General features: G+C 44.4%; 1 protein-coding gene across 1 annotated transcript in view; it reads right to left on the minus strand.

The window, feature by feature from the left end:
- usp43a (ubiquitin specific peptidase 43a) overlaps positions 1-17409 on the minus strand; it is an 83868-nt gene that overhangs the window by 29453 nt on the left and 37006 nt on the right. The window contains exons 4-7 of the mRNA XM_084465894.1: positions 16549-16641; positions 13517-13652; positions 10222-10366; positions 2728-2896 (exon numbers count right to left, since the gene is read on the minus strand). Of these exons, the coding sequence (XP_084322020.1) occupies positions 2728-2896; positions 10222-10366; positions 13517-13652; positions 16549-16641 (543 nt within the window). The remainder of the gene's footprint in view (positions 1-2727; positions 2897-10221; positions 10367-13516; positions 13653-16548; positions 16642-17409) is intronic.

The following is a 17409-nucleotide window of genomic DNA, read 5'->3' on the forward strand; positions in this document are numbered from 1 at the left end:
TATTGCTCTACTCGTCAGGGCTGTACTGTGAGCCCTCTAATTTTAATTTTGGCACTTGAACCACTAGTGTGCGCAATATGAGCACAAAGGGAAATACATGGTATTGGAGTCTGTGATTATGAATACAAAGCCAATCTTTTCACGGATGATATTTTATTGACATTGGCGAAACCATGCCAGTCAATTCCACAGGTGTTAAAGCTCATAGATTATTTTGGTACATTTTCTGGTTATAGAGTGAATTACAATAAAAGTGAAGCCACCCCCCTTAACAATTTAACTTTTCAATCTCGTCTAGGCACTGCCCCCTTTAGCTAGAAATCAAAAGGAATGAAATACCTGGGAATCAAGATCAGGCCCCTATTGACAAAATCGTTGAGTTAAATGCCCCAGATTTATTAAAGACTATGAGGGAGGAAACCAAGAGATGGACTGTGTGCCTTTATCCCTCTGGGGCAGATCGGAAATAATCAAGATTAATATTTTACCCAGGCTGACTTTTCTAATGTCTTCTATCCCACTTAAGTTCCCCTTTAACTGATTTAAGGAAATTAATAAATTACTTTCTAGATTTTGTTGGAATTATGAAAAAGAAAAAATGAACTAACCCACAGTCTAGTGGTGGAACAGGGCTACCAGATATCTACCAGTATTACATTGCATTTAATTCAGGATATCCTCTGCAGTGGACATAAAATACAAAAAGACAGATTGGAAGCTGGGAATGGGTGGAAGAACAGTTAATATCAAAATATAATGAGTTGACTTTAACAAATGTATGGTACTATAATCCTTCTAAAATTAAATTGAAGAACCCAGTGTTGAAGTTCTCATGTGACTGTCCTACATATGCGTCTGTCCTTTAATAGATATTCACTACCTTCATGTCCACTGTGGTATAATCCCTTGTTTGTAGCAGGTGGTGAAACTTAAATCAGGTGGGACAAATTCTAGACAATGGGAAAATGCTAACTTTCAATAATTTAAAAACACAGTTTGGGTTGACAGACTTTAATTTCTTAACGTAAAACCCAGGGCTTAAATTTCATTTAGGGTAAGGGATTCTCTTCATTAAATTCCTTATATAAATGTCCTCATGTGCTATTATTTTAACTAACTAGTCGTGTACTGTACTCTGTCTTCTGCTTTATCTTTGCTCAGTTGAAAAATTAAGAAAAGAAGAAATCTAACACTCTGTATTCAATGAATTCATTAACTTTTAATCCTTTTACATGTCCTATAGAAACAGTAGTTGCTGAGTTATTTTTTTAACTATATACAGTCCTATTAGTTTCTCCCTTTCCTCTCTTAGACACATCTTCATGGTATATCAGTATTCTGATGTAGGCTACCATGAATGTGTACTGATTGCACAATACCCGCAATCCCGCGCTGAAATTTAAGCCCAAACCGAATCTACTCCATTTCTAAATCATTGTTGTCCAAGGGTATACAGCTGGGAACGAGTAGAGAACTGGAGAACAAACTAGTAGCAGCCACAAAAAGAAAAAGGCACTGTGACTACTATGTATAAATTACTGTCTGCAATGAACCCCTGTACGAACTTACATACTAAATGTCAATGGGAACGTGACATGGGTCTGCCATTGTGATCTCCGAATCACAATAGAATGCAGCACTTACTTAAATAGCACAACCATCTCAAAATGTGTCAGATATAAAATTATCCAGTTGAAAACAATTCATAGGGCTTACATGACCCCGGGAACAATGAGTAAAATGTATCCCTCAGTGTCAAATATGTGCTGGCATGGCTGTGGTTCAGAGGGGACACTCATGCACATGTTATGGAATTGTCCTGCTGATATTGTTAACGATCTAACCCCTGTACTCAATACTGAGATTGCACTATGTCTAATTGTGTGTCTGCTTGGAGCTGAGATGGATGGTACACGGTCAAGAAACTTGATTTCTCTCACTTGATTTCTTGGTGGCAAAAAGGACTATCCTTATCAACTGGAAGGAACGCAAAAACAACTGCTTCGGTTTAGATCACTGGCGAAATGACTTTACTTGCCATGGAACAGGCTGCCTTGTCTCTCAATCCACTGGAGAATGGAAAATCAATACAATTGAAATTATAAAAAAATATCAAAATTCTATAATTGTCTAATCTATAATCTTTGGTGTCTTTAAATACCTTGATGGTACTTGACGGTTAAGCTCTCCAGATCATCATTCTGTTCATAAAACAGACGTTGAAGCCGATGACAATATCTTTCCTCTCAGAGGTCAAACGACATGACCCTTTTTATTCCACACCACCGCTGGGTGGAACTCTGCTCATCTACTTGTCTTCTGACCGTGGAAATGTAACCTCAGCCCCCCCAGTGAGATGCGTGTACCAGTCCCTTTATGAAATATATTGAGTGAAAAGCATGAAAAGCACATTTGTGAATAAAATAAAAACATCACAATACATGGGCAGGAAGGACTTTACATCCTCACTTCATACAGGATGGGTAATATATAATATATAAATATATAATTCTCAAATGACTGCTCATATGCCTATTTAGACCTTATGTAGTTATTAAAGTAAATCCATGTGCAGTTATCATTGGGCATCCTTGCTGCTGCTGTGCTGATGACAAAACGGTCCGAATCAAAAGACCGTTACACAAGGCCTCCAGATCCACAGTCATCATCAGCCATGAAGAACACAGCCACACGCACTCCGTCGACATGAGGCCCCGCCCTCCTCACCTGATCGCCTGCGGGCCGGACCCCGCCGTGCTGCAGATGAGCAGGAGGACCTTGGTGGAGCCGCCCTTGTTGAGAAACTCTGAGGAGAGGGTCCCGGACGGCGGTAACCTCTGAGCGTCGGGGCCCGGGCTGGAGGAGTACGGGGAGGAGGGGAGGCTGTGGTGGTACCCTGGAGGGAAAGAAGAGCACAGAGTCAGCACCCAGGGGATCCTATTGGAAGAACTTATACAGACCTTCATCTGGAGCGTGATGAGCAGCCCCTGAACTTATTCTGGTGCTCCCTTTCCGACCGCTCGCTCCTTGTTGATCAGTCCTTTGAGAGATTCTACAGTAGTCTCTGTGTGCTTCATCTTTTATTTCATTAGCACAGCGGATGTGCTACTGCTATTCTGTTTCTGCTACGTCGACGACATCTGGGAATGGCTTTGACGCACCGCACAAAGTACAGTCGCTAGTGGTCTGGATCGTTTTATAGACCAGAGAGGAGAACTGAACTACTGGATCAAAAGGAATCAAGCATATCTTAGAAGTGCAATGACCTGGACAAGGAACAGTTTCATTTGTACAATGGGTCCCCTTGAACAGATATATTATATGAAAATGAAATGACATTGGATTAGAGTAGATAGACTATCTCTCTTGAGAGGGGAGGGGAGGCAGTGGACATTGCAATATAAAGAATAAGAGGCAAGAAAACCATGAAAATGGCATGAATAAAAAAAAAGGCGAAAACCCCATCAGGGAAGCGTGATGAGGTCACAAGAAGTGTGACATTGGGTGCAGTCACACATCCCACACATAGAAACCTCAAGGAGAGTGGTGGTGGTGGTGGTGTGGTGGTAGTAGTGGGGCGATGGCGGTGGTGATGGTAGTGCTGGTAGTGATGATGGTGGTGGTGGTGTGGTGGTAGTAGTGGGGCGATGGCGGTGGTGATGGTAGTGCTGGTAGTGATGATGGTGGTGGTGGTTTGGTGGTAGTAGTGGGGCGATGGTGGTGGTGCTGATGCTGGAGGTGATAGTAGTGATGGTGGTTGAGGTGATGGTGAGATTGGTGGAGGTGGTGTTGTTGAGGGGGCTGATGTTGAGGGGACTGTGTAGGGGATCAAAGCTGGATCAGTAGTCCTGGCTGTCAGGGGGGGAGGGGGGGCTAGCTGCCTGCTGACTATCAACAGCGGAGCTGTCAGAGGTGCACAGATCTGACAAATGACGCAGGAACCAGCATGCACACACATTCTTTCTCACTATCTCTTTGCCTGACCCTTGCTTTCACACAGACAGACAGACAGACAGACAGACAGACAGACAGACAGACAGACAGACAGGCACACACACACACACACACACACACACACACACACACACACACACACACACACACACACACACACACACACACACACACACACACACACACACACACACACACACACACACACACACTCTCTCTCTCTTTCCTAATCCAAGTCCCACAATGCACTGGGTTTGGACTTCATAGATCACATTACCCAGGATGCACCTGGCTAACAGAGGGTGCTAGTGTTCATCAATAATCGCCCCGTTTGATCCTGCCCATTAAATCCCTCTTGAAGTGCAACATCAACAAAACATAATGTCCACAGTCCAACACTCTCGGGGGGCTAGCTTTGAGACTATTTGAGGGCAAATTGGCTCGTTTGCTGATGGTGAAGGGCCTAATGGATTTCCTGCTATGGGAAAGTGACTGAGATGAAGCATTGTATCAAGACACTTGGCTTTCAGATCATGTATATTTATACACACACACACACACACACACACACACACACACACACACACACACACACACACACACACACACACACACACACACACACACACACACACACACACACACACACACACACGTGACCTTGGTGCCTTTTCTATTTACCTTCACAAGAACAATTAGTGCCAAGTTCTTCCTCTGCAGTGTTATCCTCAAATGATCCTAGTTTCTGTACTTCTAAAAACAGCTTCAGATCACGAAGCAACAGGTGTTTCGTGCGTCCAGCTGGTCTTCCGAGGTGGACAGTGTAGGTGAGTGAGAGTGAGAGGCGCGTGAAACTGTTATTGTGTGGAGGGAGCGAAAGAGGAGCAGGGACAGGGAGAGATGTGAGAACCAGGGAGAGAGGAGCATGATATAAATAACACCAGAAGAAAACATACGGAGGGTGGGCGGGTGTGTGTCTGTGCGTATGTGGGGCTGTGTTTCCTCTAAGTATGTGTGCAATAAGGATAGCAGGCAGAACTGGAGAGCAAAGAGAAAATGATACTGGGGTTTGGTGGTGAGCACAACAAGAGCTTGTCCTGATGAAGCCGCACCTCCTCATCACCGATGTAGATGACATACGGTACATACGTGGAGCGGGGCAGATGTTGTGAATGCTACAGAACATCTGCTTATGGATTTCGGTCACATGAAAGGGCCCTTCTTCTCCATATGATAGTGAATTATTGCACAGGCTCCATTATCCCCTTCCTCTGCTGAGCAGGCAGCAGGCAGCAGGCGGCAGGCGGCGTTGCGTTTGAAGTCCTGCCGTTGACATCAGTGGCTGAGGTCGAGGGGTGCATACAGCAGTGGGTCTGCAAATAGCTGCTGGAAGGAGGCCAGAAGAAAGGCCAGGCCATGGAGACAATAGGACCTGTGGTGGGATGGAACCGACTTCCCAGACCTCTTTGCAAGTGGTTTTGTGTCCAGAATAGACCCGCTGCCAGTGCAATTTACACAGCCAGATGGGGAGCATCCCTGGAGGAGTTGTGGTGGTAGCAGTGATGGTGTTGGAGGCGGTGGGGCAATGGTGGTGGTAGTTGGGCGATGGTGGTGGTGTGAAGGTGGTGATGGTGATGGTGGTGATGGTAGTAGTGAAATGAATGCAAAATAAAGCATCAAAATCAACCTGAAGAATAAGGAAATAAAAACCACTGGTGTTGCATCAAACCCTGCCTCCTCCCTGCTCTTATTCATCACCCCATACCACTGTCTTCTGACCAAGACTCTGCTTGCTCGCCAAACCTCACTCCAGCCAAACTATTTCACATCCACCTACAGTTCCTACAGTAGTGATGGCGGTTGAGGTGATGGCGGTTGAGGTGATGGTGGGGTTGGTGGAGGTGTGTTGCTGGTGTTGATGGTGGTGGTGGTGGTAGTGATGATGGTGGAGGTGTTGGTGTAGGGGGATGCAGGATTTAGGATGGATCAGTAGTCCTGGCTGTCATGGGGGGGGGGGGGGGGGGGGGGTGGTGGGCATGGCTGCCTGCTGACTAGCAACAGCCGAGCTGAGGTGCACAGATCTGACAGATGACGCAGGAAACAGCACACGCACACACATTCTTCACACGCCAGGGATTAAAACTAATGATGTCCAGTCGATAATTAATTGTCATCGGGAGGACCAATATTCTCTCTCGGGTCGACCTCAGGACGAAGAGAATTTTGTGGGCACTGACATTTTTCTGTTCAAATTTTCAACACTTTCTGCGAACCAGAACGGGTTTGCGGTCGGTGGAAAAGACTTGTGAAAAGGTAAATGGAAAAAGGACTGAGCTTCGTTCAATTGGCTGGCGCGCTCGCGTTTGCGTTGTTCAGTGAGACGCAGAGACTGCTTGCAACAATGTTGCAGCCTGCTGCTCTCGCACTGCTTGCCGCTCGAGCTGAGACGAGACGAGGATACTGTCACCAAAGATCCTTTATTACTAAATGTAAATGCAGTCACTAAATGGTGGAGTAGTTGGCAGTTGGTTGTCATCTTGAAGCTAAAGAAATCTAGTCTGGAACTAAATATATTATTTTATCAACATAATGTACAGTTTTTATAATATTATCAGTAAGTAACAACTCAAAATGTAAAAAAGATTTCTTGGAAAATTCGGGACAATTTGGGACGGTTCAAAATGTTTTTCGGGACGTTGGTGAAAAAAGTTAGTTTTAACCCCTGGCACACTCACACGCACACACACACACACACACCATACCTGCTAACTCATAAGGGTTGAAAAAGGTGACAAACTAAACCATTGTAGGGGGGTCTGGGGGCATCGCCCCAGCCAAATGTTGCTATTTTAACATGTAAATTAAGCATTCTGGTGTACTCCCAGAATAAAATAAAGGGAAAAGACAACATTTAAGGATGCAAAACATTTTACATCCTGCCTTAAGCAGGATCGGGGGACTAGCCCTCTTGAAGTGCATCATCAACAAAACATACTGTCCACAGTCCAACACTCTCTGAGGGGACTAGCTTTGAGACTATTTGAGGGCAAATTGGCTTGTTTGCTGATGGTGAAGGGCCTAATGGATTTCCTGCTATGGGGCCTAATTGATTTCGAAGGGTTTTCCATGGCCAGGCCCCCTAGTCGGGCTCCTATAGAGGCTCCTATATGAGGTTTCTGCCCAGAAACTTGAATGCAGATCCCTTATTATGACCTGGCACTGTTCCAATCTCCCCATTGTTTCACTGAGGATGAGTTAGAGTTCTCCCTGACGAGACCCACCTCACCCCCTCTCCCCAAGCAGGGAGGGAGGGAGGGGACAGCTAATGAATCAACCATTCATTCAGCACTTGACAAAACTCATCTCCTTTACTTTACAACGGGAGTTTATTCTCAGCTTAGCTGTTGGATCAATTGATGGCTCCAAACTACCCACGGACTGTTCTTTTAGTGCGCTGCTCCAAACAGACGTGACAGGTTGATGGACTGAGCCGTCCATCATCCAAGACCTCATCCTTCCTCCCTGCATTGCTTTGACAACAACAGAAAACACTGCTTTTGTCTCTCACTAGGCTTCCTACCAAGTGGCCTACGACACTGTTGAGATGATCCAGCGCATACGACAAGACCAGGGGACTGCCTGAGGTTCAGAACACCATGGTGGCCAGGTTGGAGAATAAAGACTTGTTAGGCGATAACAAGTCCCTCCTGTCAGCCCCAATGTGCTCAGGGTGCTGCTCTGGGGCCCCCAGGGCCCCCATGGTGTCAGGGACCAACCAGGGAGAAGACTAGAGGTATTGGAAAGATGCAGCGGGACTTTGTCCATTAAAAGAAGAAGTACAGGGATGAACTGAGCTGGCTCTCTTCAGGTCTTCCCCTTGTAGTCTACCTGTTGCAGTCAACCTGTTGTAGTCTAGATGTAGTCCACATGTTGTAGTTCACTTTTTGTAGCCTACCTGTTGTAGTTCACTTCCACCTGTAGTGATATGAAATTGTTTTTCTAAGTTTTTGCATTTTACATTGATCAGAAATTGCATGCCAGTAGCCAATAGAAACATGACCGGTGTGTTCACACACAAGACTCCAGAGTGGCTTCTAGAAAGCCCTGTGATAGGCACAGCTTTGGGTTTAGGCTTTGGGATCTCGGTTCTAACTCTTGTCGATATTTAGAAAAAACAAATTAATAGAATTCATTTAATAGAATCCTCCCTGGGCCCCGGGTCAGGAGAGACAGGCAGGCGGGCGGGGGGGCGGCGAATTTGATGATTTGCACAACATTCCTCCATTGAGGAAACACATCAAACCGCCGTTCACTTCTTTTACCAAAGCAGCACAGCGTGTGATGGCGCGGCACTGCCTGAACATTGAGCACGGCATTAGTCTCAGTAAAAATGTCGCCGTATTTTGGTCTGCGCTCTAATCAGATGAGCGATGCCCCGTGTTTAAGACGTTCATTTCTCTCCACAGACTGCTCACGAGAACAGGAGATTAGATTTGTCAGAGAGCATTTAAGTATGATTTATGACATTTGTGTGTGTGTGTGTGCGTCAAAATTATCCCTGTGGGGCTATGTATTTGTCAAGCCTTCCTGTGTAGTGCTAATGGATTTATTAGCTACTTAATGCATTGGGAGGGGCCGCTTTAGTGTGTGTTTGTGCATGCGTGTGCGTGTGCGTGCGTGCATGTGAGTGTGTGCGTGTGTGTGGCGCCAGGCCGTTGGCGAGCGCTCCGGGTGTGGTCTCTGTGTAGGTGTCTTCTTGTTCACGGTGCTGAAAGTCAGGAGTGCTTCATCCCCCAACCTGGGAGGTTCGTCTGGAACCATTATGTCTGCCGCGACACAAATGCGAAAGCCACAACACAACAACAACAACAACAACAACAACAACAAGTGAGGGTCAGCTGATGTTGACAACGCAACTGGCAGACTGTTATTTCCGGCTGACGACAATTTTCAACACGGTTTCAACACGACTTTTATTACCTAATCAGACCAGCACTGACAGGTCTTGACAGGCTCAGATCAGATGTTGCTCACATTGTGATCCGAGGAGCTGGACCACATTCCCCTGGTGGTCACGCATTCTGATCACACTGCATAGGTGTGTTAACAGCCATCTGGGCACAATGTGGGAAGACTACTTGTGACGTCAAACCCCAAACACCAAGCCTACACTCAGCACCGCTCGGCAGGTAAACACGGCTAGACACCGTTTATTTGTCTTCAGTTACCCGCGTTAAATCGCAATTTCAGAGACGACTATCTGTTGAATTTACAATATATTTCTCACTTTTAAAAAAAACGTTCAAACTGCATAAGTTGTGTTTGGGGTGTGTGATTTATTTTTAATGTACCACCACAGCAGTGCTATGCTGCTGTACATTGGACTTTCAGTTTTGCTTTTTATTTTTGTGGGAAAGTGAAATCCAAACACAGATCTGGCCACAGAGTTTGCATTCAAGTGTCCCCCGTGGACATACGACCTGTGTCGTATACAATCAGGCACATCTGATCACAAAAGTTTAATTGAAAAGCATAAATGTAACTGAGGCCTATTATTGCTACACATGTGGAATTGGAATGTGCTAGTCTGTTCCAGGTTTAATTACAGATTACAATGAAAAAATCAGTAAAAAAAAAAGAGAAAGAAGATAGGAGAAATTATTAAAAAGAAAAAAGCACTGGAGGACGATGTAGCGAAATGCTCCAAAATAACTGATAAATTGAGATTCCGAGCATCGAGTAAAGACAATGCAGGTGAAATGCTAACAGTTAAAGCAGGGAGCTTGGAATTTAGCATTAGTTGCCAACATGCAAAGTGTCAGCATTATGTCACGTTTTAAATAAAATCTTTCCCCAATTTGTATTTTATCACTAGCTTGGCTATAAAACAAATAGCTAGTTAACCATCAGTGTCAGTATGATTTATCAGTACAAATGTTATAGGGTGGTAGCATGTATGAGGCCACAACATTTTTGCAGCCACAGAACTGAGTCAGCCCAGCGATGCTGATGAGACAGGGCTAGGAGGTAGCAGAGAAAACACAGCTACAGGTGTGCACACTGCACAATGTTATGAGTGCAACAAAGGATAGGATGCAGTTTCTAGGAGCAATTTGTCCACTTGTGATTTTATGTAACTTTTTTAGAAGTGCCACCAGACACGTGCGTGTGTATGTACAAGAGAGACCAGAGAGGCAGAGGGAGGGAGAGAGACAATTGCACAATTGTAATGGGGGGAAAAAAGCGGTCCACGGTCGCCATGGTTACCTGAGATTGGTGCAGGGGCTTCCCGGATGTGAAGTGGCGGGGCCTGGAATGCGTACACCACGTCGCTATCGGCGATGGATGTGAGGTCATCCTCATCTGAGAAGCTCCGCTGGAAGCCGGTGGTGTAGAGCTCAGATAGGATGACCTGAAGGAGGGGGCGGAGTCAACGAGTCGATGATGATGAGGACATACAAGACACACAAACTAAAGCCTCATTTTAAAATAATTGAGTAATTCATTCATTTAAATAATAAAATAGTAGCGTGAGAGAGAGGATAAAATGAGGGAAGTGAGGGAGTGAGGGAAGTAAGAGGACAACTCCCAGTAATGTGCTCGTCTGGAAAGTCACAGGAATGACATTACAAGAATCAAGCTTATCTCACCAAAAACACACGTCGCTTCGATTGCAAATAGAAACCATGTTTTCCCCTCAAGTGGAACAAATGTCGCTCAACCCGATTGTTGACTTTGACTAGAAGATAGCCAATTCGCCTCAAGCAGGCGGAAGTTGAACTTCCTCGTCAGTAACCAAAAGTCCCCTTCTCAAATCAAAGGAATTCATTACATGGACTATTTTTGGCTGGCCTGCGTGATCACAGCTCCTTGGCCTTCATCAATGCTGGCACTGTGGCCCCGCCGTAGCCTGGCAGCAGGAAGAGATCACTATCCTTTTATTTTTACCTTTTATTTTTACTCATCTATATTTGTATCTTTTTGTTTCACTTTGTTTTACACCATAAGCCCTAAGCGGAGGATGTTCCTCCATGTTCTGGTTTTAAGGAGTCCCGCCCCGTCTCATAAACGATTGGTTGAAAAAGGAGCTGCAGTGAAAACACCAGCGTCGTTCTGGAAAGTTTTAGTGTTTATAGACACATTACAATCTTGTTGTGTTGTTACTGGAATGCGTTTTGAACATAACACTATTCCAAACACATTGGAAATATTTGGAAAGTAATTAAAAGTGTGTTCCCACACGGGAACAGGGGGTAGATTACTGTTACATACAACTAGGGATGTGAATAACTGAAATTTTTCATGGTTGAATAATCAGTGGGTGGTATGAACGAATAATCGATTATTCGATGTGTGCCGACATTCACAAAGGCAGCCATGGATCATCGGCCTTACCATGCGTAAAAGCGCCGGTATTCGTAACCTCTTCTTTAAGTTCTACCTTAACATTTCTCGTGTTTCCCGAAACGTTCTTTGCTACGAATCGGAAGCGCTCGTAGAACCTTCTTAGCTCTACCGTAGTGATGTTTCAGCTCCTGCAGTCTCCGCCACTGTACAGTAACCTTTAAAAATCCCTGTTGCGCATGTTCATTCCAAGTTTGCATCCGTAGCCAATTGAGGCCAAATGAAACGGCATGTTTGAATTAAGGATATTGTCTCGGATGTTCTTTATTTTGGGCCGTGGGTACAGCAGGCAAGGTCAGCTCGACTCGCTTCCAATAATTTCAAAAACTCGCAACTTCAAAAAATTATTTTATTTATTTTACAATTCAAAAATGAACAAAACTGTCTTCTAAATTAAGCAAATGATACTGGGAAACGAATAAACCATTACAAGCAACGAGTGAACTTAATAAGTGATCGAAATACTTTTTGCAACCACCGCCTCTTCAAAGGTTTGAATATTAAAGCCTGCCTAATATTCTTTTGAATATTATTTATTTTTTTAATATTCGAATAACGAAGTTCGGAGTCAAAGCACTAGTCCATATACACAGGTAAACAGTGACGGCGTTTGTTGTCTCGTTCCACCACTGGCTTTTTTTGTCGTAAGCTTTGGAAAATGCCTGCGGAAGCGATGTCTGAGATGCAGAGACAGCTTCACGCTACCAGTGTCTGTCTCGTACGGTGTGGAATGAGAGCTTGTGAAGGAACGCAGGCTCACTTGCTGCGTGCTTGCGCAATAGCAGACTGCCTGAGAAGGCAGTATCACTGTCAAATCTGTCCCTGGGAAAATTAACGTTGCGCCAAATTGAAAAAGGAACTACGTTTCGTTAGTATTTTCCCATATATACCATATTTTCAGTAGTTACGTGTAACTTGACTTTTTACATGAACAAGTAGTTACCTAATGCGTTACACACAACACTGTCTACCGGTCACACCAGTGTCACGGTATCGTCAAATTCTATACAGTTTATACTGTACACCCCTAGTGTATTGTTTTTCTGTACATGATTAATAATAATAAAAAAAACTAATAGTGCTACAGAACCAACATTAGTTCCGTCCGTTAATTCTTGTTTATTTGAATGGGAAAAAATGGTCCAAATGTTAAAAATCGGCTTTGACCCTCGGGAACGAATAATTGAATAATCGAATATTCTGACCCATCCCTACATACAACTAAACATAAGTGTCTCATGGAAAGCAGACACTAACCAAGCGAATCCCCCTTCAAGCAAGTCATCTGAATATGGGTAAGATAGGCAATTTAGAAATATATCTCCACTTATCTCTTTAATGTAAAGCAAACTCTACCAATTTCCTATTATCGTTATTATTCATATGATTGTTTTAAAGTTGATATATTCAAGCATGCCTGCTTCGACTCACTGAAAAATGTTTCATGTCATTTCATCTCACAAGCTTGCTGTGTCACCGTCGCAAACCCGGGGTGAGAAAACAACAAACACAGAGAGCCAGTGACAGCCGGGAAACGGCTTAGAGGTAGAGGAATGAATCAGCGCAGGTGGAGCCTCTCATGCCAGTCATCAGGGGTGGTGTTAGCAGGCAGGCGGAGGGGAGCCGGGGTAGACGCCGGCACAAACTGCATCAGCCCCATCCCTCGCTCAGCAGGGGAGTACTTCTTAAGGCTCCGAGCTGGAGATAATAACGGCATCTCTCCCCCTCTGCTCTGTCTCTCAACACACACACAACCGCTCTCTTGCTTCTTTCGCTCACCCATCCAAACAAACAACCCCTCTCTCTTATTTGTCTCTCATCCATCTGCACAACTACTCTTGCTTTTCTGTCTCTCACACCCAATCTCTAAAACACTCAAGTGAGAGTGTTCTCTCTCTCTCTCTCTCTCTCTCTCTCTCTCTCTCTCTCTCTCTCTCTCTCTCTCTCTCTCTCTCTCTCTCTCTCTCTCTCTCTCTCTCTCTCTCTCTCTCTCTCTCTCTCTCTCTCTCTCTCTCTCTCTCTCTCTCTCTCTCTCTCTCTCTCTCTCTCTCTCTCTCTCTCTCTCTCTCATATCATCTGTTGCCATGCTATTCATGGAGTCAGCAAACCTGCCAACCTTTACCTCCACATAAATGTATGTTTGTTGGGAGGGTTGTACCTGGTCCGGGCGGATGTTGCCCTCCTCTGCCACCATGGCTCTCAGGCACCCCAGGGTGCCCAACAGAGGCACGGCCAGACCCACCCGCAGGTATCGTTGGCCCTTGGCGCTGAACACCAGGGTCACACACAGCGGCCTGAGAGAGAGAGAATGAAAGAAAGAAAGAAAGAAAGAGAAAGAGGAGGAGAGATAGAGAGAGCCATAAAGCAATAAGGGAAGCAGAGAGGGATCATGGGGTAAACAAAGACAGAGATTGGGAGAAAGGGTCAAAATAGTTTTTCATTTACATTTTTTTTGATTGTATACTATACAAACCAATGACAAGAAAATATAGCTGGTCTCTTCTCCACCGATAACATCACCAGGGGGGTAAATATATTGAAGGGTTAGGAATCCAAAAACAATGTAGAATTCTTAGTTTAGTATATGTGGTGGACCTTCTCACACTGAATGAGTGTATTTGTATGCAGTACGTGTATTATTTGTATTTTAATCAGCTATTTTTGAATTGTTGCATGATAGATATTGTTTAAGTGTGTTACTAAAGTGGAATGGTTGCTAGCTTGTTTTTTTTCCCATTTTAAAAACTAAATAAATCTTATTTAACGCGTTTATCGCATGAGGAATCCAATCCCCTGCATTAATTGCGGCCTCCACCTTGAAAACCACTTCTGTGAGCTCACTTAACCAGACATAAAGATGACGGCTTCTTAATGACCAGTGTTGGGCAAGTTACTTTAAATTAGTAACTTAGTTACAGTTACTAGTTACTTCTTTCAAAAGTAACTCAGTTACTTTAAGTTACTAGTTACTCTCAAGGTAACTAGTTACTAGGGAAAGTAACTTTGCCAGTCCTCTCTGGCTTGCTTACATGTAAGTCCCACCCTACCACCACCTATAGTGTGAATGCAAAAATGAAATATTCCCATTGTTTCCAACCCTCTACAAATGCACAAATTATTTTGATGTGGCCTAGTGTTCGACAAAACTGTAAAATTTGATGATTGTCCGCGCCCGAGGAGGCCTGATCGGATGGACGATGACTCTCTCCGCGCCCGCAGATGCCTGATCGGCTGACTCTCTCCGCGCCCGCAGATGCCTGATCAGCTGACTCTCTCCACGCCCGTAGATGCCTGATCGGGTGAACGCTGACCCTCTCCGCGCCCGTAGATGCATGATCGGTTGGACGCTGACTCTCTCCGCTCTCGCGGACGCCTTATTGGTTGGACGCTTGATCGTTGGATCGTTTGTACACACACTTCATACACAGCCTTATTGGCTTATTGTTTGGACGCTCTCCGACGCTCCGTGGTCGCGATAGACCTTAATGGACATTATTCTGAATGTGAACTTTTGTGTTAAGGGAAGAGGGGAAAAGTTGTGTAATATCGTGAATTATGAAAACCTTAATTTTGAAGTTTATCAGATAAATATATGAAACTTCTCCATGACTCTCTGCCTGCCTTTGCTGCCATTTGAACATATAACAACGTGAAGTAACGAATAACGAGCCTGTTTCAATCGCAGTAATGATAAACGCGTTACTGATTTTGACAAAGTAATTAGTTACAGTGCTCGTTACCGCAAAAGTAACGTAGTTACTGTAACGCGTTACTTAATAACGCGTTAGTCCCAACACTGTTAATGACAGATGGGTGAAAGGCATTTCTTTTTCCTCTGACAAGGCATTCTCATTGCTTACACCTCAGCATTGTTACAATCTTGGTCATGATTGGTCAATAAGGTTCTAAGGGTGTGCAAGACTGTGCAAGACTGTTGCTTCTCCAAATGTTTCTGAGATGCAGCCCCACTGATCTGGTGTGTTGTGTTTCTCATCACTATCTCAGGCAGCCAGGCCTGGCTACCACACTGCCGGCTCTACTCCCTGATGCTGCCTGTCCATCAGCCAGGCTCATAGACTGCTGCAGTGAGAGCGGCCAGGTGTGTGTGTGTGTGTGTGTGTGTGTGTGTGTGTGTGTGTGTGTGTGTGTGTGTGTGTGTGTGTGTGTGTGTGTGTGTGTGTGTGTGTGTGTGTGTGTGTGTGTGGTATATTCCAGGCTTGCATCGTGTTTGCTGCTTGGCAAAAGCATGTCTGAGTGTGACATGTTTACGTTCTTTTTCTGTGCATAAGTGCGTGTTTATGTGCGTGCGTGTGCTTGTGTGTTTGTGCTTGTGCTTGTGTGTTCGTGCTTGTGCATGTGTGTGCCTTGCATGTTTCAGGAAAAAAAAGGGGCCAATAGGACACGGAAACTATGCCGCTTAGAAATGCCATCTGGGGCGAGTGTTTGAAGGACATCTGACAGTCTGAACTTGAACTAGTGAGCCTAGTGTCAACAAAGGTCTTTAATCCACTGTGAATGAAGGAGAGTCAGCCTCTCTGTCCGCTCCATATCATTCATCCTGCTATACTCTGCTGTTACTTGGTCTGCATTGTTATTGTGAAAAATGTTATGTTGATTGCTGTCCGTCTGAAACGCAATGTTGTGGACCACTGCCGCCAGAGATTTGTAATCTCAATTTGTTTTTTCACTGTCTGCCCATCTGAAGATAGGGGGGAGTGGTCTTAGCAGCCGATGCTATCAGACGCTAGGCAGAGTGACCAGCCATCACCACAGCAGCAACAGCTCGGAAACGGAACATTTACAAACCCCCATTCCACACTTAACATTTATTTATTCTATTATTGATTCATAAGCTGCCTTTCATTATTTTATACCCTACATGTTTGTGTATTCAGTGTATGTTCTGTCTAGAACATTCCCTGCCTCGTTCCTGTGTTAAGGGCCACTACAACATTACAAAATGCTGCAGTGACAACAGATAAATCTGTAGAGATGGAGAACATACTGACATTTGTTTACCCTATCGACCTGCTTCAGAGGTAAACACAGATTAAACCAATAAAACAAAGTCAACCTATAACAACATACCACAAGATAAAACATAACAAGATATCCCATCATATAACCATATAGAACATATCGCAACGTATTACTACTTATAGCCACACCTCAGGCACCACATATAATTACCTGGTCTGGCGTAGGGGTATGGGCAGGGAGATACACGAGAATGGGTCGAAGGTGTTACTCTGTTTAAGGCAATGGGGGCATGTCAGTGAAGACCTGCAGGGTGATAGGGAGAGAGAGAGAGAGAAGGAGAGGAAGAGGGGGAGGGAGGGGGGGAGAGAGAGAGAGAGAGAGAGAGAGAGAGAGACACAGACAGACAGACAGATAGACAGAGAGGGAGAGGGACAGAGAGCGAGACGGAGAGAGAGAGAGACAGGGCGAGAGGGAGAGGGAGAGAGACAAAGAGAGAGAGATTGTCAAACATACTTTTATTACTCAGTCTTTTATTAAGATGACCTCCGTACATTTCATTGTGTTGTATAAACATCCCAGAGGTTGCAAGGTAAGACATTTCATATTTTATATTTGCTATTCTCCTTCTCAGAGGCTGCTGTGTACTAAACCCAGACTGATGTCCATTTCCATGCCCACCTGACCAAAGTCACTGACAGAAGAAAGGAGCTCACACGCCAAGTTACCTTCCCCATCAAAGCCACAGCCGGCAGTCATCTAGGATGGGTGGCACGGGTGGAAAATGGGTTTTTCATGCAAAAATGTATTAGAACAGTAGAATTATTTACAAGGCTTGTGGTTACAGTTACACAATAACACATCCACACATAGCCACATGCACACACACACACCTAAATGTTATGTATTTATTGTGTATTATCACACGCAATTTCGGTCTGAATATATATTGATTCAATTTTTATTTACTCAGCTTCAATAAATATAGCTCATGATTTTGTTTTAATTTTTTAGGGACATTTTTCCAAATATTCACAATGAAAGTGTTTGTCCTCTTCTGCTTATCCACCCCAG

The sequence above is a fragment of the Micromesistius poutassou genome, assembly GCF_964030765.1.
Source record: "Micromesistius poutassou genome assembly, chromosome: 3".
NCBI lineage: Eukaryota > Metazoa > Chordata > Actinopteri > Gadiformes > Gadidae > Micromesistius > Micromesistius poutassou.